This window comes from Podarcis tiliguerta (assembly GCF_965153285.1).
Source record: "Podarcis tiliguerta genome assembly, chromosome: 5".
In the NCBI taxonomy this organism is placed as follows: domain Eukaryota; kingdom Metazoa; phylum Chordata; class Lepidosauria; order Squamata; family Lacertidae; genus Podarcis; species Podarcis tiliguerta.
This window is the reverse complement of record NC_139538.1, coordinates 27,006,437-27,032,757: the sequence shown is the minus strand read 5'-3', so window position 1 is coordinate 27,032,757 and position 26,321 is coordinate 27,006,437. Positions and strand designations below refer to the sequence as shown.

Below are 26,321 nucleotides of genomic sequence, written 5' to 3'. Positions count from 1 at the left end.
ATCCCCACTCGGGCAGGAAGCTCACTGGGTGACCTCGGACCAGCCACTCACCTAGCCTAACCTCCCTCGCAAGGTTGTTGCGAGGATGCAATGGGGAGGAGAACTCTTGTCTGCCACCTTGACCTTTTTGGAGAAGAAGGGGGATTGCATTGCAATGCAATGCGATGCAATCAAATTTTAATGGCCTGCGGCAGTTCCTTTCAAAATACCTCCCAGTGACCTGAATTATAGCTGTATATATGGTCTAAAATGCGGCGGCGGAGGAGGATTGAGAATGTTTGCTCTGTGCCCCCTCCCCGGCATGCTGATGTTTCCCAGCTGCCTCACGAGGCGCGAATGAAGAGAGCGCGCGGCTGCTTAGGCCACCGCGGAGCACAGCCTCGAGTTCGCGGAGCCGCCCTGCGCCTGCGCGGAGATCTCTCCCTCCCGCTTTGACATCTCCATCGCCGCTCGGCTGCTCTCCGGCCTCTTGCGCGCGAGAGGGGCGCGCTTGGCCGGCCTGGCGGGCGGCGGATCCCCGGCTGCAGCTGCTGCGTGAGGGAGTAGAGGAAGGGCCCTTCCCGCGGCGCGGCCTCTCCCGATGGGCCTCCGCCTGGCGGGGCTATGGCTGCTCTTTACCAGAGCGCGGACCCGTCGGCCTCGGCCTCCCCTAACAAGCTGCTGGCGCTGAAGGATGTCCGGCAGGTGAAGGAGGAGACCACCTTGGACGAGAAGCTCTTCCTGCTCGCCTGCGACAAAGGTAGGGCGTCGCTTAGGACGGGCCGCTGCGGGCCTCGGATGGAGAGGAGCGGCCCGGCGTGGATTTGGGGCGGTGGCGGCGGAGGCAGCTTGACGCGCAAACCTCCGACTCGGCTCCTAAGGGTCTCATGTACTCTGAGGAAAGAGGGAGTCCGTGCCCCACCTCCGCTGCGCGAAAAGTGATGGATACCGGGAATATTATATTGCTACTATGGTTGTGGCCGCTATACATTGGTGGGTGAAGTGTGTTAACGGATGCTGAGCAGCCGATGAGGCTGCCCGTGAGGATTGCAGGATCTCCCAGTCCCTGGATCATAGCTGTCAACTTTTCCCTTTTTTAAAGGGAAATTCCCTTATTCCGAATAGGATTCCTCGCAAGAAAAGGGAAAAGTTGACAGCTGTGCCCTGGATTTGAATGTATGCCTCGCTCTTTCTCAGCCTCTCTGCCTCTCACACCCGCACCTACTTCCTCACGGGATGATGACGACCTGCACAGGTTGTTTGCTACCTCTCAAACCCAACCTTCCTCGCACTGCCTTGTGGTTATATATATATATATATATATGCCACAGGGAAAACGCAAAAGCAGGGGCAAGGTGGATGAAGCGCCTTCTTAGGAAGTCGGATTTAACTTGGCAGCAAAATGTTCTCCTTGAATAAGCATCTTTTGGGGTGTTTTGTCTACCCCCCCCCCCCAGTTCCCAATGCATAGCTGTCAACGTTTTCCTTTTTTAAAGGGAAATTCCCTTATTCCGAATAGGATCCCTCGCAAGAAAAAGGAAAAGTTGACAGCTATGTCCCAACGTGGGGCACATGCCCCACAGGGGGCAATTTTGAAGGAAGGCAATTTGAGAATGAGTTATTAACAGTTAATGGCCTTTTAGGCTTCCTCTGTGTGAATAGGAGATCACTTTTAGAATAATAAGAATGATATGTCGGGGGCGGGCTGGAAGGGGTCAGGATTTTAGAGATGCTTAGATGGGGCATGGACAAAAAACGGTTGGGAACCACTGGTCTACCCTTTGCACAACGGGTTGAAAATGTTGCTGGCTTCTGTCCCTGAGGACGAATAGGGCCTTTCTCCCTTTCCTCCATTATTGGGAAGAGAGTTCACCTGAAATTCTGTGGCTTTCTGCGTAATCAATTGAGCTCTCTTATGTCCAAGTACTGCATTTCTGCTAGTTTGCTTTCATGGGATGCACTGCCTACTCCTGGTTGCAGTCACCTTCTGAGTTGCGAGGGTTCAGGAGACTTGGATTCAAATCCCCACTCAAGCTGTGAAACACGCTAGGTGAACTTGGGCAAGTTGCACACTTGTGGCCTCACCTTTGCTCAAGGTTGCTGTGAGGGTAAAATGGTAGAAGGGAGGGAGAACCAGTGAACACATTTAACTGAGGCAGACCCTGACCACCTGAGTATCCCCCCCCCCCCCCCGGTTTGCAGCTTGTTCTGGCCTTGTGCCTTTCCTCCTGCCATTTATGGATGTGCAGTAGGGCAGTCAACAGAGCACTGTGTGCCTACCCATCACAGTCATTTTCTTCATTAGTTTGTCACTCAGCCTATGCAGGGCAGACAGATTCACCACTTACAGGGTGCTCCACTAAACAGCTGACATGGGGAATGAATGAGGGGACCATAACAATGCTGCCGCCTTCCCCAGTCATCTGGCATGTGACTTGGCTAACTCATTATACCTTTTGACAGGCTTGCCCTGCCTGTTGGTTTTAATTAATTCTTTCACATGCATTCATGTAAAAAGTGGGGGGAACAGTAATAATCTGGAAGTGATTCTTTATATATGTGGGGAACATAAAAGTTACTGAGATTTAAAAATGTATGTAATAAGTACAAAAATTATTAACTGCTCTTATTTTGATTGCTGTTACGTATTATGTTATTAATGCTAATTTAATTTCCAATTTCTCTTGCTGAAGTATTGCCTTACTAAAAATTAAAAATATATAATATCAGAAAGACATTCACATTTTATAAATTCAACATTTCTGTCTAATACTCAAAATGTTTGAAGGCATTCTGACTTTTTTCACTTTCCCACTTGGATCCAAATAATTTGTTTTGTTTAAATTTTAAAAATATGTACACAATGGGAAGAAGCAGACGTAACTTACCTAGAAATATGGAGCCCAATATTTTTGGCATATTTTAAAACTAACATGGGGGTTTCCTTTTGAGTTGTGTGGCTTTGGTCCTGTGGAAATATTTGAAATGGTATGACCTGTAACAATATGTGACTTTTATAATATGTCACCTCTGCTATCTTGTACAGAAAGGTAAATGTTAGAAGATGGTGGCAGAGGTTAGGTGTTATTCTTTCAGCGAGAGAAGCAGGATTATAGTATTCTGTTTGTGGGGTTGCAGCTGCATCAAGAGATGTTAAATAACTATGAAGTTCAAGCATTTTTGTATAGTTGTCTTGGGGGGATTTTTAGATAAAGAGTTTCATTTCTATAAATTTACTTGGTGGGAAGCTAATTTTTTCCTATAAAACTGCTCACAATTCATCAATCATTTCTAGTTTCCTACACCTGCTGCATTACCTGCTGCTTCGTAGATAGATCAAGTATTTTTGTATACTAATTTTCAATCAAAGGGTAGTGGTTCTTCCAGTTCACCACTTGTTGCCACCATAGTTCTTCTATCTAGGATATTATTCCAGATCCTGAGTTTCTTCTCATGGACTGGAACATAGCAAACAGAATAAAGTATTTAAGCGTACATGATAAAAATGTTATATACTCCACATATTTACTGTACACCACACTGGTTCTTATCATCTATTTTACTTACAAGATATGATTAGTGCTAATAGTATGTTAAGTGAGCAGGATGAGGGAAGGATCCTTAAAGCTTTATTTTGCCACTGGAATGTGACAGCTGAAAGCGTTGCTCATTGGCTAGGCAGTACATGTAAGGTGCAGGATCAGTGCTTGTGCATTGCAAGTGTAGGGTGTAGGTTTTTAAAATCTCTACTTCAAAAAGCAGTGTGGTGTCACTAAGTCAGAGTGTTAAAGCATCTGCTGCACAGAAGAACATAGAACTAAGCTTGTAGGGATGACTGAATTTAAAAGCAAGTGTAATATTTATTTGTGGTGCAGGGGTTAGAGTGTTGGACCTGAGACATGGGGCTCAAATCCTCACTCAACCATGCAGCTCACTGGGTTACCAACTCTCAGCCTAACCTACCTCACAGAGTTGTTTTGAGGATAATACAGAGAAGGTGAGATCAATGCATGGCATATTGAGCCCCTTGGAGGACAAGGAAAATAAATATAATCTTGTATAATATAATATGATAGAATTTCAGCAAATAAAAAGCACTAAAATAGGTCTTTTGTCTATTACTTGTTTAGGTGACTTTTACATGGTGAAGAAACTTTTAGAAGAGAATAGCTCTGGTGATATGAACATAAATTGTGTGGATGTGCTTGGGAGAAATGCTATTACCATAACTATTGAAAATGAAAATCTAGACATACTACAGCTGCTCCTGGATTATGGCTGTCAGGTACTATAATCTTCTTCTTCTGGATGATGATGATAGCCATTGGAATAATCGTGAGATTTAACTTCTTTTTACCTATTGTTTCAGAAAAGAAACATTTTCCTTCAGTGAACCTATCTTTGTCATTTTTGAAAAATATTCTTTTGTTCCCCGGTATGCAAGTTGCTATTACTTCTGCTTTAATGTTCCATTTTTTCAGTCTACAGATGCACTCTTGGTGGCCATTGACTCAGAGGTTGTGGGAGCTGTAGATATACTCCTTAATCATCGACCCAAACGAACCAGTAGACCAACAATTGTTGTTAGTATTACATAAATTAAAAGTATTATTCCCCATCTTAATACTGTTGCTCTGCTCAGATTTTTGTGTTAAGCACATATAGTGGTACCTTAGTTCTTGAATGGCTTAGTTGTCAAACAAATTGGCTCCTGAATGCCGCAAACCCGGAAGTAAGTGTTCTGGTTTGCAAACGTTTTTCAGAAGCCAAACGTCTGACGCGGCTTCCGCTTGAGTGCAGGAAGCTCCTGCAGCCAATCAGAAGCCACACCTTGGTTTTCTAATTGTTTCAGGAGTTGGACTCCCAGAACGGATCAAATTCGAGAACCAAGATACCACTGTATTTGATAGTGGAAGTTTTGGAGAGTACATTTAAGTGTCTTTTGGTTATATATCTGAAAATGAGCAGGGTATTTTTGGTTTTTTTTTTTTCTTTTTGGGAGAGGAATGGGTGGGATTTTAAAATTATTTGTACCCTGTAGCTATCATTTAGGGCCACGGGTGGCGCTGTGGGTAAAAGCCTCAGCGCCTAGGGCTTGCCGATCGAAAGGTCGGTGGTTCGAATCCCCGCGGCGGGGTGCGCTCCCGTTGTTCGGTCCCAGTGCCTGCCAACCTAGCAGTTCGAAAGCACTCCCGGGTGCAAGTAGATAAATAGGGACCGCTTACTAGCGGGAAGGTAAACGGCGTTTCCGTGTGCGGCTCTGGCTCGCCAGAGCAGCGATGTCACGCTGGCCACGTGACCCGGAAGTGTCTGCGGACAGCGCTGGCCCCAGGCCTCTTGAGTGAGATGGGCGCACAACCCTAGAGTCTGTCAAGACTGGCCCGTACGGGCAGGGGTACCTTTACCTTTACCTTTAGCTATCATTATCAATACTCAGACTTGGACTGAGCCAGGGGTATCTTAGATTTAAGCAAAAGTAGAGTAGCAATAACTAGGGCTTTTTTCAGCCAGAACTCAGTTCCGGCAGCTCTAGCTAAAAGAGATGTAGCTATTAAATGGCAGTGTGGTACAAAATTAACAAGGTGAATTATATTTTCTGCCATAAGCATATTCAGTTCTGAAGATTTAAAGTTTTAAAATGTGAGAGACTGCAATAAATATATTATTTTTGGCTGTAGATTTGACCATTTTTAGATTTAATTGCTGATTTAACAATTCATAAAGCCAGGCTTCTTTCTCTCTGTTTCAGAAATTAATGGAACGTATTCAGAATCCAGAATACTCAACAACAATGGATGTGGCACCAGTCATTTTAGCTGCTCATCGTAACAACTATGAAATTCTCACTATGCTATTAAAGCAAGATGTGTCACTACCCAAACCTCATGCTGTTGGCTGTGAATGTACATTATGTACTGCCAAGAACAAAAAAGATAGCCTTCGGCACTCCAGGTTACAGTAATTAGCTGTTTATTAATGCATGTAATTTCCTTCCGGTCTTTTAGAAGAACTAGATTTTAAGCAACCACTTGCCTGATCACTTGTAGTGAGTAAGAATCATTTCGAGAGAAAATCTGAAGTTCAATGATAGTGCACATGCTTTGCATGCAAAATATCCCAGGTTCAATCCTAGGTAGAGCTGGGAAATGGCTCTGGAGAGCTGCTGCCAATCAGTGTAGGCAATATTGAACTAGATGGACCAGTACTCTTACACTGTATAAGGCAGATTCATTTGTTCCAGGTGACGCAGGAGAGAAGCTTTTATAAAAGAGGGTTGGTTATTTGTTTCCTTTCAGGTCATTATAAACCACAGACATGAAATAGATAATTGCATGACCTTCTGCTAAACTGAGAAGAGGATTGTCCCTTTTCTCAAGATTTTTAGACTGCCACATATTTCAGCATGAGGGACGTAAGAGGTTTTCCCCTCTTTGTACTGTGTTCTGATATTATTTATGCAAGATTGTATTTCAGCACATAAATGGGTGGCAGGGTGGCGATGTGGCAGGGCAGGATGAAAGCAAAACTAGACAGACTTTTCTGTGCCCCAGCCTCGAGGCTTTTTAGCCATTAGGGAACCCGTTAACATTCAGACACTCCTGTTAGTGAGTTATTGTATGATTGCAAATAGCATAGCAACCAAATATGTTCCAGCTGAATTGTACAGGATGTCTCCAATTATGTACTCAGACTTAAAGTTTGGGTTCCACTTCCAGTATAATTGGAATTCTGCAAGTATTTGCTGCAGTTTTCATTTTAATATTAGTGTGCTTATCCTTTTGAAATAGCTAATGTACCCCCCCCCCCCTCTATATTTGCTATTGTGCAAAACTGTTAGTAGCCTGCCAAACAGCTAGTAACTTGCATTTCTCTGCTGGTCATGGAGAAAATAAGTTTCCTTCCTTAATGGCTAGCATGAAAACAAGCAGGCTGGCAGAATAGGAACAGAGCAATCCATCCCTCATTTGTCAGCATGATCATGAAGTTGCCACAAGAAATTTTCCACTCCTGGTGGCTACCGGGTGAGTTGCTTTGTTGAATTAATAAGCTTTCTTCAATGCTGAAGCCAAAATACACTTAAGTAATTTGCCTTAGCACACATGCTTTTGGAGAGTACCTAGGGCATTTCTTGTTTCTTTTGTGATACTGGAAATGGCTTTAAATGTAGATAAATATACCAGACACCTGAAATTAAACAGATTACAAACAAACTATGAGCTGAAAATACTATTGAATAAAAACTGGTTGACTTAAGATGTATTCTTTGATATTTTTATAACAGATTTCGTCTTGATATTTATCGATGTTTGGCCAGTCCTGCCCTAATAATGTTGACGGAGGAAGATCCAATTCTGAGAGCCTTTGAACTTAGTGCAGATTTAAGAGAACTAAGCCTTGTGGAAGTTGAATTCAGGTATCAGTAGCAAATTAATTTCTACTACTGTTTCCTTTTTAGTATTATGTTTCTAAATATAATTGGATGCAGGCACTTCACAAGTGAATCAACAAAATCCCAATGATCAGTTGTAAATGATATCAGAGAATTTACAGTGGAATCCTATGGATTTGTGCTTAGGATTGGTTTTGGCTAATGCTCCTAAGTTTCATAAAGGACCAATTTAGCTGCAAACTAATACGTTTCAGTTGCTGGAAAAAATTATCTGTATGCACCATTGACTATGTTAATTACACACTGGGAAAAATTGATTGCAGTCTATTGGTTGGATCTTGAACAAAGTTAGTCGCACTTACTAAAATCAAATGAATCATGACTAACTTGTCCCATTGATTTCAATTAGACTAAAGCTTGCCTGATTTAGTCTGGATCCAGCCCATTGATTTTAAATCAGTCCTCTTTCGTCAATGAGTTAAATCATCCATTTGAATCACATTCATTTTTAACTCCTTCCAGTCTGTATTCAGTTTGAATAGAGGAAGGACCTTTCTTTGGTGAAATAAACATTAAAAAGACATAAGATCGTAAGAGACCTCTGCGTGAGACCAAAGGCTCATAAAGTGGAGCATCTTGGTCTTACTTGGCCCACAAGCAGGACCTGAGTTCAAGAGCACTCTCTGTACTTGTGATTCCCTGCAGCTGATATTCTGCAGCATACTGCCTCCCAAGAGTTAAAGTAAAATATATTCATCATGTCCATTGTATGCTAGTATGCTTTTACCTTTATATCCTAGAAATGATTATGAAGAATTAGCTCAACAGTGCAAAACCTTTGCTAAAGATTTGCTTGCACAAGCACGGAATTCTCGGGAGCTTGAAGTTATACTCAACCATACAGCAAGTGATGAGCATGTGGATAAAAGGGGGCTGTTAGAAGAGAGAATGAATTTGAGTCGCCTAAAGCTTGCTATTAAATACAACCAAAAAGAGGTATGTCTTTTTTCTTTCTTTCTTTTTTTGCTAATGTATTATAAAGGTGTCTGACTAATTGATGGGATAGACCAGACTATGATAGATACATATCTTCATCATCATCATCATCATCATCATCATAATTTTTATTTATACCCCGCCCTCCCCAGCCAAGGCCGGGCTCAGGGTGGCTAACAAGCAACAATAAAAACAAGTTGAATGAATACAACTTAAAAACAAGATTAAAATACAACAATTAAAATATTCATAAGCACACTGCTTCTAATAGTTTCAAGAACCACAGCATTATGTAGGTAAAGAGTTGTATCCAATACTAGTCCCATCAAATGGAGAACATCCATTATGGTGGAGAAAATTGCTTGCAGAACTATGTATCCTGGGCAAAATTGCATACAAAAACAAGTGTTTTTGGAGGAATTTACTCTATAATGTTGATGAGCTTTCTTAAACTTCATGAATTGATGGAGAAATGTGGAGAACTGAAGTTAGGATTGGGGAAAAAATGAATTGAGAAGAAACTAAAATGACAGACTTGTTCATCCCTAGTTGTGAAGTTCTGTTTGTTATCTTGATCCTGAATAATTATTCTAAATTTTACCTCTTGAAAGCAGAACCATATAAATTACAGTTTGAATCCACACAACAGGGTGAACTCCCATTGCTCTGTCCCAGCTTCTGCCAACCTAGCAGCTTGAAAGCATACCAGCAGAAGTAGATAAATAGGTACCACTGTGGCAGGAAGTTAAATGGCATTTCCGTGTGCTCTGGCTTACGTCACAGTGTCACGTTGTACCAGTAGTGCTTTAGTCATGCTGACCTAGAAAGCTGTCTGAGGACAAACGCTGGCTCCCTCAGCTGGAAAATCAAGATGAACACTGTACCCTATGGTCACGTTTGATGGGATTTAACCATCCAGTGGTCCTTTACCTTTTTACCTTTTACCACTACAGTCGCAGGTGGCACTGTGGTCTAAACCACAGAGCCTTGGGCTTGCTGATCAGAAGGTTGGCTGTTCGAATCCCCGTGACAGGGTGAGCTCCCGTTGCTCTGTCCCTGCTCCTGCCAACCTAGTAGTTCAAAAGCATGTCAAAGTGCAAGTAGATAAAGAGGTACCGTTGTGGCGGGAAGGTAAACGGCGTTTCCGTGCGCTGCTCTGGTTTGCCAGAAGCGGCTTAGTCATGCTGGCCACAGGATCTGGAAAAACTGTCTGCTGACAAACGCTGGCTCCCTTGGCCTGTAAAGCAAGATGAGTGTGCAACCCCAGACTCGTCCGTGACTGGACTTAATGGTCAGGGGTCCCTTTACCTTTACTACAGTCATACCTTGGTTTTCGAACAGCTTAGTTCACAAACAACTTGGAACTTGAACGTCACAAATCCGGAAGTAGGTGTTCCAGTTTGTGAACTTTGCCTCAGAAGCCAAAAGTCTGGTGCAACTTCCACAGCTTACGATTGGCTGCAGGATGCTCCTGCAGCCAATCAAATGCCGTGCTTTGGTTTCTGAATGTTTTGGAAGTCGAACGGACTTCTGGAATGTATTCTGTTCGAATACCAAGGTACGACTGTATAAATTGTACAGTACAATTGTAATCTTACCCCGTTTTCTCCCCACTGGTTTAAATAAAGCTTGAGTAATGAGTTATTGGCTACTTTGGACAGTATTTATTGATGTAAAATTATTTTTCTATTGCAGTTTGTTTCTCAGTCTAATTGCCAGCAATTTCTCAATACTGTCTGGTTTGGACAAATGGCTGGTTACCGTCGCAAGCACACGTTTAAGAAGATTTTGACTGTCCTGACTGTTGGCATATTTTGGCCAATACTGTCTCTTTGTTACTTGTTGGCTCCAAAATCTCAAATAGGCCGAATAATTCACACTCCGTTTATGAAGTTTATCATTCATGGAGCATCATATTTCACATTTCTGCTCTTGCTTAACTTGTACTCACTTGTCTACAATGAAGATAAAAAAAATACCATGGGGCCAGAATTGGAGAGAATAGACTATCTTCTACTATTTTGGCTAATTGGTAAGTATAAAATGGTTATAAAATTAATTGTTACAACTCTAACATTGGAGCCCTGGCAATATTGTCTAGTAATGGAAAAAGACATATTTCATCTTATTTTGACAGGGAGGAGCATACCAGTCTTAATATAATTGAAGGATATATTTTTATTTTACCAGGCTTAGGTGCCATTACTATCTAGGGGTGTGATTGATTATGCTGTAGTTGGATCTACATAGGACATAAGAGTTGGGAGTTTTGTTTGTGTGCACAGACATTGTAACACTGCAGTAGGAAAATGAGAGAACTCTTTTGGTCTCCCATATCTTTTAAACCCTCTCCTGGTCTACGTTCCTCTACTAGTTTCCTTTGAGTGTATTTACTTATGCTAAGGGGAGAAGGCTCTGTGGTCACTGGGGAACCCCATACCTTTGAAGGGAAAAATAATGTCCCAGTGATTCTTAAGGTTTCTAAAAAGAACCCAGAGGTGAAAGTCTCGTAAGAATTCAGCCAAACAACAAATTACCATTAAAAGACTTAAATGTGGACAGGCATGTTCGTTGTTGGTTCATGCAACTCTTCTATTTCATATATGAACTGTAGGGTGAGGGGGTCTAAAAAAAGGTGGATGTCAGATCACAGAAGCTGAATACCTTAAAAAGGAAGTTGCTTTATGTGCCATTGTTGTAGACTTTCTTCTCTTTCCCCACCTTCAGGTACTGGAAGTGAGTCAGGGTGGGGAGAAAAGTACTTGAAGTGATAAAAGTGTAGCAGGTTAAGGCAAGGGAAGGGGATGAGTTTAGTTCTTACCAGGTTGCAACTTTGATTGTTAAAAAAATGGAATTACACAGACTTATGAATACAGATGTGGCTGCCTGTCACATCTATTTTATCCCTCAACAACAACAACAACAAAGTTGGAATTGTCATATATTATAGTTGCACATTCCATTTTCATACATGAAAGTAATACTTTGTAAGAAGTTTTCAGGTATGAGAAGTAGTCCCTGTGGGGCCGATTCACATATAGCTAGAGCATGCAAGGTGTGGGAGCATGAAAATGTGTGTCTTCAGCCCATACACAGCAAAGCTGTGATGTTGTTATTTTGTACTATTCCCGCCCCCTTTATATGGAAGGAGGGATTGTGTAAATCATTCCTACAGTCCATATAACAAGTTTTATGAAAATAGAACTTAAATATCCATAGACTTTCACCATGTTTATAGATAACTCTGTTCCTTGAAGTATGTCAGCTGTCTTTCCAGAAATAGTTTGCAGATTATCTGAAGTAACTACAGAACCAGCAGAGGGAGCATGGATCACAACTTTTCAACATTGTTTGTTAAAATGAATTCAGCAACCTTTGCTATTATTTTCTAAATGCAAATGAAATTACAGTTGTACTTAGGGCACTAAACCGTAACTTAATCTTTTGTGAAGCATACTGCTTAACTAATAATGGCCCTATATATTCTTTAGGCTCAGTTTGGAATTGTGTATGTTGCTATTACAAATGTTTGATAGTAAAGTAGTATAGAATGTACTGCGGGGGGGGGGGGCGGGGAGCATAATGTGACATTGACTAGAAATTTTAAAACTATTAACATTTACTATTGACATAAGAGTATGTCATTTACATAGAAGAGTTTTTTTTCCTTAGTAAGAGATGTAGATACAGACATTGCTTTTGAGACTCACTTCTTGCTATTTTTAACCACACTGATTATGACTTTGAAAAGAGAGACTAGAATATGAAAGGCTGCTAAAGGATAGCACCAACATTGCTTGAGTTTTGACTCCAGGTTAAAATGTGGCTATCTACTCAATAGTGGTGCCCTTGCTTGGCTGTTGCAGTTATGTTGTTAGCATAATTCCCACTGTCTTTTAGAAGGTGTGGATCCCTTCTTGCATGTTTAAACCCAGTGCTTCTTTGGCAGTACACACAGTTCTTACGTTCCTCAAATCCCCATTACTGGGGGGGGGGGTACTTTTGTGGTTGATGGAAAGAAACATAGAATACACTGAAATCACTGTGAAATGAATCTAGTATATCTCACTCACTGTGTTCTGTTTCTCTGCTCTAAGGAATGGTGTGGTCGGATGTTAAAAGGCTCTGGTATGAAGGCTTGGAAGACTTCTTAGAAGAATCCCGAAATCAACTTAGTTTTGTCATGAATTCTCTCTATTTGGCAACTTTTGCTCTCAAAGTAGTTGCCCATAACAAGGTAAACATCAACTCAGTGTTTGATAACACTGTGTTGTGCAGAATCCTGTATAACCTTTTAAAAAAAGAAGTAAAAAAAAAAGTTTTAAAACAACAAAACTCTTGGTGGTTGACACCAGCATAAAATTACGCTGTTTTTCAAAATGGAGGGTGTCCTAGGAACACTCATTCTTAATTTAAAGCCTCAAAGTATGTCTTTGATTTCAGTCTCTATACATTTAGCACTAGTAGAGAAAGTAAGCATATGAGGATCTAGCCGCATGTTGAGTCTTTCTGTTTTCTTATGTTTTTGGTGTGTTTGATGGTGTATTTGAGTGTTTTTATTCTATTATAGAGAAAAAGGATGTGAACCAACAGCAACGTTGCTATTCAGCCAAGTAGATTTGTAGTCTTATCTGAAATTAGTTACATTCATTGTTGTCATCCATCTGGAATGTTACTCCAAACCGCTGGAGAATCACAGCGCCTCCTGTGGCTGCAGAGACTCGTAACTCGTAACTGCTGCCTCCCGCCTTGTTTTTGCTGCAGTAGCAGCACCAAAGTGACTCCCTGGGGTACAAGCCTGGCTAGTGTGTATGGAAGTCCTGGGCTGCCCAGATGACAAGGCCACTACCTCTTGACCTCACTGATGTGATCCAAAGGAAAGCAGAGCATTCATAATTCTTATGTATTGTGCACATATTATAAAATGAAACTGGGGATTTATGTGCCATATGAGTATATAATACAGAGGCTTATACATCAGACACCTACTAATTCTAATTCGGCGCATTTTTTCCAGTGAAGGCTGTGTTACAAGCTTTAGCTACAGCCTAGAATCATCAAATTGTGGAGATAGAAGGTATCCTGAGGGTCATCTAGTCCAACCCCCTGCAATGCAGGAACAAACATTCCCTTTATTTTCTTGGAGAATATTTCTGAAACATTGGCTTATTTGCTATGATCAGCAAATCATCTGTTGATGATGAAATCTGATTAATTTATACATCGCTTTGCAAATTAATAAAGTGCTTTATAGCCTGTGTCCTGCTTTCCCTCACAATAACTTTGGGTGGAGTGCTGCTTACATTCCCATAAGGCACTAAGACTTAGAATTGTGACTTGCTGAAGGCCACAGAGCCAATGGCAGAAGCGAGACTGGGGGAAGAGGGGGAATTTTCATCAGGACCGCATGGAGAAAGGCTTTAAGGCCTTTCCATCAGTGCCATTATCCTGATATAGATTGGGGTCTCTGCAGCTGATGCTTAAAGCATGCGTGGGTAAAGAGGAACACACAGAGAGATGTAAATGCAGATACACATTTATTGTACTGTGCAGTTTGGCCGTAAGGGAGTGTGGCTGCGTTTGATACATCCATCCTTTGTGCTTCCCTTCCCTTTCGTTTTCACTTCACTTTAGATTACAAGCTTCTTTGGGACCTTTTTATTTTTAAATGCAGGCCGCTAAAGTTATGGGCACATTAATCATATAATCATATATAATTATAATATGGGTTTTTCTTCATGATAATAATGTATGTGCAGCTTTTTAATTTTGCACCCCTTGGTTTGGTGTGAGATCTATCTTACCAGTCTCTGCAGTACAGTGTTCCTTCATCTATGTTAACTGTGGTAGATATTAGTTACAATTTGCTCCCAACCCAACATCTGAATCCAGGTTATGAATCTTGAGTGAGGAATGTACCCTGATAAGGATTAATCATTGTTAATGTTAATACAGACATAATACTGAACAATGGCCAAGAGTCACAAGGAAACGTGCTCTTGAGGGAAGGGTCTGTAGACGGGGGCATGTGATCTACTGCCCACTCCCAGTCATGACTAATGGAGGGAAAACAAATCTGTACCAGCCTTAATGGATGGCAGAAATCGTCTTGCTGCAACTGTATTAATCTGAACCACTCAGATATTTTTTCCTCATGTGGCTGCCTTTCTTGTTATCTGGTGTTCATTTGGAATGCAAGATAAAGCTGTATCTTCTTAGCTCTGCTTGCTAGTCATGTAAGAACGTTCCAGATTAAATCGGCTTATATCTATCCTGACAAAATATTGCCTTGAGTCAGAAAATCTCATTCAAATAAAGCTAGCTTGTATTTTAGACAGAAATAAATTGAGTGTAAAAAAAAAGTCAGTAGGGCAGCTGTTTGATCATTGGTCCATTATTTTACCTCATTCAGTGCTGAATCTTGTCCTGGATTGTTAGCGGCTAGAGAATACTCCTGTTTCTTTGCAGCCTCCTGTTGGCTACATTCAGTAGCAATGTCAAGCCATGCTTTGTTATGAGCAAGCCTCAGGGTGGTGTGTTCCCTCCTTGTCTTGCCATCTCTTCTTTTTACATGAGTGGCCAGATTTGTGACAAATTATAGTCATCCAAAATACACTGAGCTTTGGTTTGTGTAAATCAGTGTTCACTGCATTTGGATATAACAGCAAAATATCATTATCATGCAAATTATAAACCATTACTGCTGATCTTTGCCTCTCACAACTTAAAGGGGGGAAAGGAAATGTGTGACCCCTGGTGCTTGCTGCAATTTGTTCATAGCTGGAATATAGGCTACAGTCAGATAGTGTGTGTCATTGGTTGAAGAAAACTGCCACTGGATTATCTGTTAACTTAAAGTAACTTCAACTTCTTTCAAAAACTCTAGTTCCATAATTTTGCTGAGAGGAAGGATTGGGATGCCTTCCACCCTACCCTGGTGGCAGAAGGTCTGTTTGCTTTTGCCAACGTTCTGAGTTACCTTCGACTTTTCTTCATGTATACAACAAGCTCTGTCCTAGGGCCACTTCAGGTAAGTCGTCCTTGGGGCAAAATGGCTAGGTGTAATTGCCTCTGGCTTTTCAGATAGACTCTCTAATTATGTTTAAATTTCCACCATTGTGTGTATTGATAGTTATTCTTTTTGTATTTGGATAGTGACCTGATTATGTGGGCTTATTGGGGTATATAAAGTGGTGGTTCTTTCACTGGGCTAGAAACTTTAGAAACGAAATGAAAATGGCATTATACATGGTACACAAAGGAGTGCAGCATCCTTTAAAAAGGAAGTTGCTTTATGTGCCATTCAAAGGTGAATTGAGAGCAAAGCGTTAGCAGCACATCCTATTTATAGTGCCAGATATTCTGGAAATAATTCAGAGGCCTAGTTCCAAAGATATCTAGTTATGTGACAACAGCAACCAAGGAAGGTAATATAAAAGAGTGCATATCTGTCTGTTAGACACAACTCAAAGAGCCATATTATTGTTATGTTCGTCTCCGATTACAGTTAACATGAGACATATAAGAAAAAACATCAAATGTCACAGCAGCAACTTTGTGTCACAGCAGCGAGACTTCTCCAGTTTTTATTCCTTTCCATTTTAACAACTTAATCTCATTTTCTATTGCAAATTCCTCATTAATAGTACAGGGAGGCAACATATTGAACATTAAAAAGTCCATATTCATTTTTGAAGACATTCACTATGTAACGTAGATATCTATTTACCTATTGCAACTATAATATGCATTTATATTAGCCCTCTATGTAGTGAAGTCAGAAATCCAGTCGTACATAAACAGCCAACAGTCACCCCATTCAATGGCACACTGGAGCTTTAGTTGCTCTTGTTGGCGACCATAGACTGACCCACATACTTTTTTCCAAAAGTAGGTCATGGCTTTCAAATGCCCATAAACTGCACCCCATCAGTGAAATGAAACATATATTACTGCAACACCTTTATATTTTCATATACACTTTCAAAGCAGTTTGTCATCTTCTTTTATCTCATACTAGGAACACTATTAATAAATGCTTTGAAAAGCTGAATAAATTGATGTTTATATTTATTGTAAGTTGCTTTGTGGATACACTGGTGTCAAAATGTAGGACGGATCTATCCTAACTTCACTGCTACTAAAAACAGTTCATCTTTACAATAAGATTGTTTTTGTGTAACAAACGCTTCAGATTTTCACAAAAAAAGTGTCTTCTACAAATGTATAACACTTTGTAAGTGTAATGCTGACTACTAAAGTCCGTGCCAAAATTATAGCTACCCTTAATAGGATTTGTTTTGTCATCCTATTTATCTCTCTGGGCAGTAAAAAAAGAATCTGGTACCCCTAGTATCTGTGCAGTACTCCAGAGAAAGTGCTATAGCCCTTCCCATTTTTGTTTTAGGGTTAGTGTAAAACAGGAATAGCCAACATAGTGCCTTCTAGATGTTGTGGAGTACAATTCCCATCATCCTTGATCATTGACCATGTTGGCTGGGGAATATGAAGACTGTAGGCCACAACATCTGAGGGGGACCACATAGGCTAACCCTGCTATAGAAATTATACATCAGAAGCTTTAAATCTCTTTATTAATTTCATAACCCAATCCTATGCATATTTACTCATAAATCTGCAATCCTTTGCATTCATGCTTGGATGTAAACCTCATTGAACATAGTTAAACTTTACATACCATCTTCAGTCATGAAATTGTTGAAGATTATATGTATAGACATACATAGTTTTATTTGTATGCTGCCTTTCCGTAGTTTAAAACCATGCTCAGGATGGCTTCTAAAATGAACTACCTAATTTAAAAAATGAAGTACCTAATTAAAGCATAACAAAAAGTTGTCATAAATAAGTAAAACATCAAAAAGTACGCAACCAAATTGAACAATTTCCACATAAATCATAATAAGATCTAAAATAAAGATACAAAAAATAATATCAGCAACATAACTCCTTAACCAATACCCCAGATTATCATTGATTCTACGTGTTATAGTTATTATTTTTGCTTCATATATACCATTTGAATTAAGGAAACAGTCTGTATTTTACTTTTACTATGAGAATAAAAATGATTCAGGATAAAATAGCATGTGTGTTTGTACAGTACAGTACAATAAAATTTAATTCTTGTAGTCTGTGGCTTTATCACAGCTCTCTCCCAACAGTGTTCAGAACAGCTGCTTGACTTTTTTGTAGTGTCATGAATTTGGTCAGGAAAATCTGCTTGTCCTGGAAATAGTTTTTCTAGCATGCCTTCTTAATATGCAATCACCATTTGCTATTTCATAGCTGTTTAAAACTGAGAACAAATCAATATGTTCCTACAGATTTCAATGGGGCAGATGTTGCAGGACTTCGGAAAATTTCTTGGAATGTTTCTTCTTGTGTTGTTCTCATTCACCATTGGGTTGACCCAACTGTATGATAAAGGGTTCACTGTGGATGAAGAAAAGGACTGTGCTGGGATTTTCTGTGAGCAGCAAAGCAATGATACCTTCCACTCGTGAGTTTCATAGTGTTGATTGAGATCACAGTTTTTCTTTTAGAGAACATGAATTCATTGATTAATTGATTGATCTGGCCTTTAATGCATAATAACTACTTGATCTAACTACAGTTTTTCTCTTTTCCCCCCAGATTTATTGGCACCTGCTTTGCCCTGTTTTGGTACATATTCTCTCTTGCACATGTAGCCATTTTTGTCACAAGATTTAGCTATGGCGAAGAACTACAGTCTTTTGTGGGTGCTGTTATTGTTGGCACATACAATGTAGTAGTTGTAATTGTCCTTACCAAGCTCTTGGTGGCGATGCTCCATAAAAGCTTTCAGCTGATAGCGGTAAGTGTTTTGAAAACAAGATTTATTGTATTTTAAGTGTCAACAGTGCTCTTGATTCTGTATAGCACAATAATGTGGGGCTTGATCCGGAAGCTGCAGTTAGTGCAGAATGCTAGAATACAGTTGCTGACAGGAATGGGGTCTTGTCAGTATATAACATCTGTGCTCACGTATTTACACTGGTTGCCAATTTGCTGCCAGGCTGGGCTCAGGCTGTTATTTTTAGCATATATAAACCCCTTAACAATTTTATGTACGAGATTGCTTTACCCCACATATTACCACTCAGCCACTTTGATCAGCGGAATTGTCCCTCCGTCAGGTGACACAAAATGCCCATTCCACATTTGTAAGAGCTTGATCATTTAGTGTGGCAGCATCTGTACTTTGGAAATCCTTGCCCATTCAGATCAAGCAGGTGCCTTCACTATACAGTGGTACCTCGAGTTAAGTACTTAATTCATTCCGGAGGTCCATTCTTAACCTGAAACTGTTCTTAACCTGAAGCACCACTTTAGCTAATGGGGCCTCCTGCTGCCGCTGCGCCGCCAGAGCATGATTTCTGTTCTCATCCTGAAGCAAAATTCTTAACCCGAGGTACTATTGCTGGGTTAGCGCAGTCTGTAACCTGAAGCGTATGCAACCTGAAGCGTATGTAATCCGAGGTACCACTGTACTTTTTTCAACACCTGCCCAAAACATTCTTGTTTGGACAAGCCTACCCAGAGACTTAGGAATGTATGTGTTAAAGTGTGGTTGTGGATTTCACGCGATTTTACTGTTTTATCTTTTTGTAAACTGCTTTGAAGTTTGTTTCTTAAAGGCGAAAGATTTATACGATCTGAGGTGAAACCGGAGTTTGTTTTTACGATCAAGCGGAGTATAAATTTTATAAAAGAAATAATGGACATGTAAATACACATGGTGATAAAATAGGTATTATTGGGAATTCTGGCCCCATTATGAACTGAGCCCAAGCCTCTACCCAAGTTTGAGCCTGGTTCTTGGTGGGTTTGCTTTCAGCCATCTCTTCTTCTTACCTGCAGCACCCTTACAAAGGGGAGATGGACAGGTGACAAGAAGCCTCATACACATGGTTAAATATTGTGTGCATCTTTTTCTTTGTGCATGTGTGCGGGTTGCACTTGTGTTAATTCCCTGTCAGTTTTGTAATTTATAATCACCGCTCAGCAGAACCTTTTAATATCTGTTTTCCCAACCCCCCCCCCCCCCAATTTAGAATCATGAAGATAAAGAATGGAAATTTGCTCGTGCCAAGCTCTGGCTTAGCTATTTCGATGATAAATGTACGCTACCACCACCCTTCAATATTGTTCCATCTCCAAAGACTATATGCTACCTATTTAACAGCCTCAGTAAGTGGATCGGCTCTCATACATCATCTGGCAAAGTCAAGCGACAGAATAGTTTAAAGGTAAGAAATAGAAACATAGAATCGTAGAGTTGGAAGAAACCATGAGGCTCATGTTGTCCAAACCCCTGCAAATAGTTATAAAATACTAACAGGGAGTGCCCAGCAGTGCTCAGGAATTTTTATAAACCAAAAGATACAGTGATTTTTAAGTGAAGAGTGTAATTCGTGAGTTTACACCCATCATGCAAAAACAAACAAACAAAAAACAACAGAAAAAAAAACAGTACAGAAAAACAGTACAAAAACCCAGGTGACAAAATGGGTGAAGTCATGCCAAAGGCATGTTTTGGTCCACCACCTTGATTCAAAACGGTGCCTGGCATCCAGACATTAATGAAGTATCTTCCACAAGTCATTTGCAACCTCTATTTGAGTGCAACCTCTGAAGTCCTTTCTGCTTTTCCCTCTCATAACATTATTTAAGGGTTTAAAGTACAGTAGTGCAAATTCAGTACAGGTAAATGAGGTTTTTTTCTATATCAAGATGTTAATTCTAAAATGATGCAGATTTGTTAGTTTTCCCCTACCATGTGCTAATTTTAAGCATGCCCTGTGACATGTCAAAACAAAATACCCAAAGGAAACACTGCAGCCTCTTTGTTTTACAACTGCTTTGAATAAACATATCTAGGGCATCCTCTCATAATGATGACTAGACTTCCTTTCGCAGGTAAAAATAATTAAAAATCATCCCACATCTTAAAACAGACCTTGGTACAGAGGCAGGAATTTTTGGATTTGTTTGTTTTTTAAGGGAAGGCATGTTTTGTGCATGTAAAACTAGCATGGGTGGGCTTTCTCTTGCTCAGTGAGGCTTCTCCTTCCCCTATTGTGCTGCTTCCCACACAACACCTAAATATGCTGCAGAGGGTTTAGTGAACCCCTGGAGAAGTTTTTCTGGGTGGGAAGGCAAAGCACAGAGTGGAAGTCCCATTCTGCAAGTGATTACCATTGCACATGATGGTGGGCTTAATTAGACGTAGCCCATTAATTTCTTATCCAGATAGATCATCAATTCCTCTATAGCAGGCAGGGACAACCTTGGCACTCCAGATGTTTTGGGACTACAATTCCCATCATCCCTGACCACTGGTCCTGTTAGCTAGGGATGATGGGAGTTGTAGTCCCAAAACAGCTGGAGGGCCAGGTTTGGCCATGCCTGTTTTATAGTAACTGTGTATCCTATTCTTAGTTTCTGCTGTGTTTATTGCTAAAGATGAGAAGAAATTAGAATTTGTTGATGGTTGTTGTGTGTGTGTGTGTGTGTGTGTGTGTGTGTGTATGCATGCTATACAGGCTGAAGCAGTTGAAATGCAGATTGTACTTCAAGACACATCGTAAGATGCATATGTGCAGCATATTATTAAGCATTTAGAAGACATTCTAGGAAACAGAAATTTTACCCATTGTATTCATGGGATACACTGCGTACAGTGGTGCCCCGCAAGACGAATGCCTCGCAAGATGGAAAACCCGCAAGATGAAAGGGTTTTCCGTCTGCAGAGGCGCTTCGCAAGACGAATTTCCCTATGGGCTTGCTTTGCAAGACGAAAATTGATGAAAAATTTTGAGGTTTTTTTTTTTGCTCCAAAACCCCTTTTTCTGAATCGCTAAGCTGCTAAAAGCATTTTAGCAGCAAAACCGCTAATCCCTTAAGCCTTAAAAAGCCGTTTTTAGCCCTTAAAGTGCCAATAGCGCTAATAGCGCTAATCCGTCAATGGGCTTGCTTCGCAAGACGAAAAAACCGCAAGACAAAAAGACTCACGGAACGGATTCTTTTCGTCTTGTGAGGCACCACTGTATTATCCAAAAGTATAATCTGTCAATTCATGGCAGAGAGCTTAGAAAAGCTAGTCAAGCTGTAGACAAATACACATTATATAGTCAAAGAACTGAGCATCCAGGAAACATTTACTCAGCCAAGCAATCAGTAAATCCATGGCGGAGCTATTAAGTCTAAAATGTTAGGTGGGGCAGAAATATGGAGAGATAGGAGGGAACAGATAGGAGAGAGGGCACAAGGCAACACACACAGAGAGAGCGAGCAGTTTGGGAATGGGAACTCTGCACTGGCTCACTGCTGGCCACTTGAGACTCATAGCAGCCACTTCTGCTGAAAACTCTACATTGCTCTGCCACCACACTGATGATCACTGGTGAGATGAACTATCCAGTATAGAAAGGTACGAAGACATCACCTGCCAACATTCTAGGATCTCTCTCCCTGTCTAGCAGGCATGTATGCACAAATGTGACTGTGCAAAATAGAGCATTGGGGTGGATCATGCCCAGTGTTATTTTACCATTATACACAAGCTTTTTAAACGGGGGGGGGGGGGGGGGATTCATAGCCATCTGAACATTATATATAATATGTCATTGTTTGCTTACAGGAGTGGAGAAATCTGAAGCAAAAGAGAGATGAGAATTACCAAAAGGTGATGTGTTGCTTAGTTCATCGTTATTTGACTTCCATGAGACAGAGAATGCAAAGCACTGATCAAGCGACTGTAGAAAATCTCAATGAGCTGCGGCAAGACTTATCAAAATTCCGAAATGAAATGAGAGACCTGCTTGGGTTCCGGACTTCAAAGTATGCTATATTTTATCAAAGAAACTAGGAATCAAGGTTTTAAATAAAACACCTACATTTAGACACCTTCATTGGAATATTTTTATTTTCAGCCCAAATAATAAAAGGTGAAAATTTCTTGTTACATTTTTAAAATGCCGTTGCATGTGATGCAGCCAAACTCAATTGTGAAGAAAGTAACTATTTTTTGTTCTTTTGAGGCTTTTTATTAAGTATACAAAATGTAAAATTTGTACATAGTCTGCCAAATGCAAATGTAGAGTTTGTAATGTGTCATTAACAACTGGATCTCAGAATTTAGGCTGCATTCCTATTCCTTGAAGAAAGCACCATTCACTTCAATAGGACTTACTTCTGAGTAGATAGACATGGTTAAGATTATGATTTGTTTGCACACATTTGCATTTTTGAGAAGGAAACAGTAATTGAATCTCCATCCCCAAGACCAATATAGGTTAGGCAGCACAAATAACTATATTTACAATATTAAAAGAATTGTTATCCTTTCAAGTAGAAGTATATATGTGAGGAAGATATTGGAATACTTTAAAAGAGCACATTTGTGAAAAGGCTATCAATAAAGATCACATAATACATTTTTAAAAGCTATGAAAAGCCATATCATTATAACAATAATATTTGTCATTCTTGTACTCCACTCTACTGAATGATACCAAAGATATCATTGGAACTCGAATGATGATAATATTTTAGAAAATAGTTGAGTAAATTGCTGATAGATAATTCTAAGGTGTCATCTGTGTCCATGCCTTTTGGCTCTATTTAAATCAATTTGATTTCAAGTGAGTTCCTAAATTCACACTTACGGCACAGTACTGTACCTGAAATACAGATTTTTCAGTTGTGGGCCCCAGACTCAGTGTTGAAATTGCAGTAAACACAGGGCAACCACTTGGGATTTAAACAAGCCACAACTTTATTGATTACAGATGTCAACAGGTTTGGACATAGGCATTTGGTGTGAGGAAGAGCGAGTGAGGAGGGCCTCTGGCACTGAGCACTTCCTGGCACCCCACTGCAGTTGCCGCTGCTGCCTCCTGTAGCCCCGAAATCCTACCCTGCTATTAAGGATTGGCGCTTAAAAGTGCCTTTTGTTCACTCACTGAAGAAAACACTTGGGAGGCCCAGCTTCAGTTTTGGACACTTCCAAGGCCCAGGATCTTCTTTGGGAGCCTCCTGGCAATGTCCTCCTTTGGCAGAGACCAAGCTGTGACTGAAAACAGAGCCCAGGCTCGGCTGCTTTATATGCCATGGGAACAGACCAGATGGAAGCCAGGGAGACTAAGTCTTCCTTCTGATCTGCCCTCAAGCTGCACCTGCAAGCTTGCCTGTGATTGGCTGAGACCATGGATGAGCCCCAGCAGTCAGCATGGCTGGGCGGGGGGTGGGGAGGAGAAACAATGTTTGCCCAGGCCAAGGTGAAGCCAGGCAGGCACCTGCTGCCGCCACCTGCGCTGGACTGCAAGTGGCGTCTCCCAGCAGGTAAGCGGCCACTTGATTCCTAAATATACCTGTATAGATGTCCTACAGATGACAACAAAATGAATTCAAAGCTGGTCTTCCAAGATCACAGCATTAGCTGTTACAGCAGCCTTCCCCAACCTGTTGCCTTCCAGATTTTTTGAACCACAGCTCCCGACAGTCATGCTGAAAGGTTGGGGAAAGCTGCAATAGGCAAGCACTCTTTGTTATAACACTGTTAACGAAATGACACCTTGCTGTCATGCTGAAGCATTTCTTAGAATGGAAATTCTCTGCATGTATAACCTATGCATAAGGATTGAGAGATTATGGCACCAGTTCTAGTTATCAGTGGGTCAAGGTAGATGCAGTGAACTTAAAACTCATTGATTTAATCAGAAGCATCCCAAATTTTAATGGGATTGGGTCCTGTGTGTTCATGGGAAATACTTTATGAAGATATTAATGGTTTTGTTCTTATACTTCCTGTTTTGAATGAGTCTTGCTTTCGCATTTTATCACTTATTTATACAATAAGTATTGTAATTATCTGCTGTTTCATTCTACTTGAGGAAGAATGATGCTAGGGATTGTTAGTACGGAATACTGATGCTCTGTTTAATTGGAAAGGAAAACCTTCAGTGCATTACATGAGACTTCCTTTTTTAATTGCGAGGTGATGGGCACAATCCAGTGCTCTGTTAGGCTTGGTGCAGACATAATGTTCTTTAAGAGACTGGTGCTTGTTCAGGTACTTAACCTGAATATGTGAGTGCAAAAAGTGTAGGGAGCAAACATCAGCCCAACATCCCCATGTGTGCCACACTCTTCGTTCAACCTGAACCCACATGGGCAAAGATGGGTGGAATAACCCTTAATCATATGCCATGGTTAATGCTTAGCACACCCATAGTAACAAAATGTTATCTCTGCACAGGGCACTGGTGTGCTTAAGTCTCATTGATGTCATGGGGTGTAAATATAGTAGGCATTGCTGTTGTCTGACTTTATATTAGCTTGCAGAATTTAAAGGCAAAAGGTGCTGGTCTCCTTGTAGCGTAAATCGGGATGAATGAGGGAACAAGGTTTAAGTCAATATTCCTCCTATTTATTGTAATGATGTTTTTATGAAAAAAATAATATATTTTGTATATTAAAAAGATATATATGTGACTTCATTAGAAAGAATGCAGATTACCTAAGATTTTTTTTTAAATTGTATGTAGACTTCAATATAAATAATGACTCAATCCAGTTTTATGAAAAAGCTGGTTGCTTAAGATATATGAATGCTTTGTGCCATATGTTATATCTTGCCTGTTGAAACACTACAGAAACAGAATAACTAAGTATTTTTTGCGGGGGGAGGGGGGAGGCAAATGCTGACGTAATGGATAATCTAAGAATCTGTTCAGCAAAATTGTTGCCATTGATACCATACACAGTATATCATATGAAACTGTGTGCTTTGGAGATCTAAATTGTAAAATGCGGAACAAAAGCTACTTTTTTGTTACACTATTTTCCCCCCTTCTTGTTTTTCTGCCTCTTTCATGCAGCCAGATTATAAACTGTGCTTCTGCTTTTTAAAAAGGCTTTATAGAAATAAATGACAAAACCTGTGTTTTCCAGGTTCTTACAACTAATTTGAGGGGCTTTTCCAGAGTGTTTATCTTGTGGTACTGTGGTTGTAACTATTTTTAAGGAGTAGTTACAAATGATTTGCTCCAAATCTAGTCTTCTCTCAGACGTTATGTTTCTGTATTTTTTTAAAAATCTTGCCATTATCATTCCACAAGCACACAGCATGAATAGCACAAAATAAGTGATGCAGGAAAAAACTCAGAAGAAAACCTGATGAGAATGTGTTCTGCTGCAGAATTCAGGATTTATACTGCATACAATGCAGAATCCAATAAGGTACGACAGCAGTTGATAGCTTTCTGCTGATGAGCCAGCGGATGTCTTTGGGGTAATCCTTCCAGACTTCATTGTGTTTCAAAGTGAATTTTCATTTCATATCATTCTTGAATTGGATACTTCTGTAACTTAAGCTTTTTTAAAGAGTTGTTTCATTTCCTAATAAGCTTTTTGACATTAAAGAATTGTTGCCTAAAAGCTCAGGTGATTAATTTGTTTCATTTGTATCTTGCCTTTTTCATGGAGCTCAGGACATCATTTTTTCCTCTCGAAGTCCTTGTGAGGTGTGATTGGCTGAGATCATGTCTTGTACAAAGCTACACATGCCCAATTTAATGTCATGTTAAATGGTAGTTAATGGATTGCTTTGAATGCAGATTTTGCTTCTCCCTTACTCTTCCCCTAGGACATGTTTGAGCAACAAACAGTTGTTTTACCCAGATTAGCAATCCTTATAAGTGAAGAGCAAACCTTGGCTTTAGAATGCAGTTCATTTGGAAGCAAAATAAACTGCTGTGATGTGGGGATCATGGTTTGTTGCTCCTGCTCACACCAGGGGAAAAGTGAAGGAATGGTTTTGAGTCACAGTAACCCTTTAATAATGGTTTGCCACGATGTGCAAACACTGTATCGCTGTGGACATCATATCCAAGTGAATTTGAACCTG

The 26,321-nt window shown here is 40.4% G+C and overlaps 1 protein-coding gene across 3 annotated transcripts; it reads left to right on the top strand.

The window, feature by feature from the left end:
* On the top strand, nucleotides 1–25,852 carry TRPC1 (transient receptor potential cation channel subfamily C member 1). Of its 3 annotated transcripts, none has more exons than XM_083442677.1 (13): nucleotides 1–739; nucleotides 4,110–4,264; nucleotides 4,461–4,562; nucleotides 5,729–5,931; nucleotides 7,262–7,393; nucleotides 8,170–8,365; nucleotides 10,061–10,397; nucleotides 12,463–12,602; nucleotides 15,252–15,395; nucleotides 17,713–17,888; nucleotides 18,023–18,224; nucleotides 19,465–19,659; nucleotides 22,053–25,852. In XM_083442677.1, exons 1-13 carry the CDS (start codon nucleotides 604–606, stop codon nucleotides 22,278–22,280), a joined length of 2,346 nt encoding a protein of 781 aa, XP_083298803.1. In that variant the 5' UTR covers nucleotides 1–603; the 3' UTR covers nucleotides 22,281–25,852. The 3 variants fall into 3 exon arrangements, with proteins under 3 accessions (XP_083298803.1, XP_083298802.1, XP_083298804.1); XM_083442676.1 differs by having other exon boundaries at nucleotides 377–739; nucleotides 5,729–5,937; XM_083442678.1 differs by having other exon boundaries at nucleotides 380–739; nucleotides 5,729–7,001.
* Nucleotides 25,853–26,321: the final 469 nt, after the last annotated feature.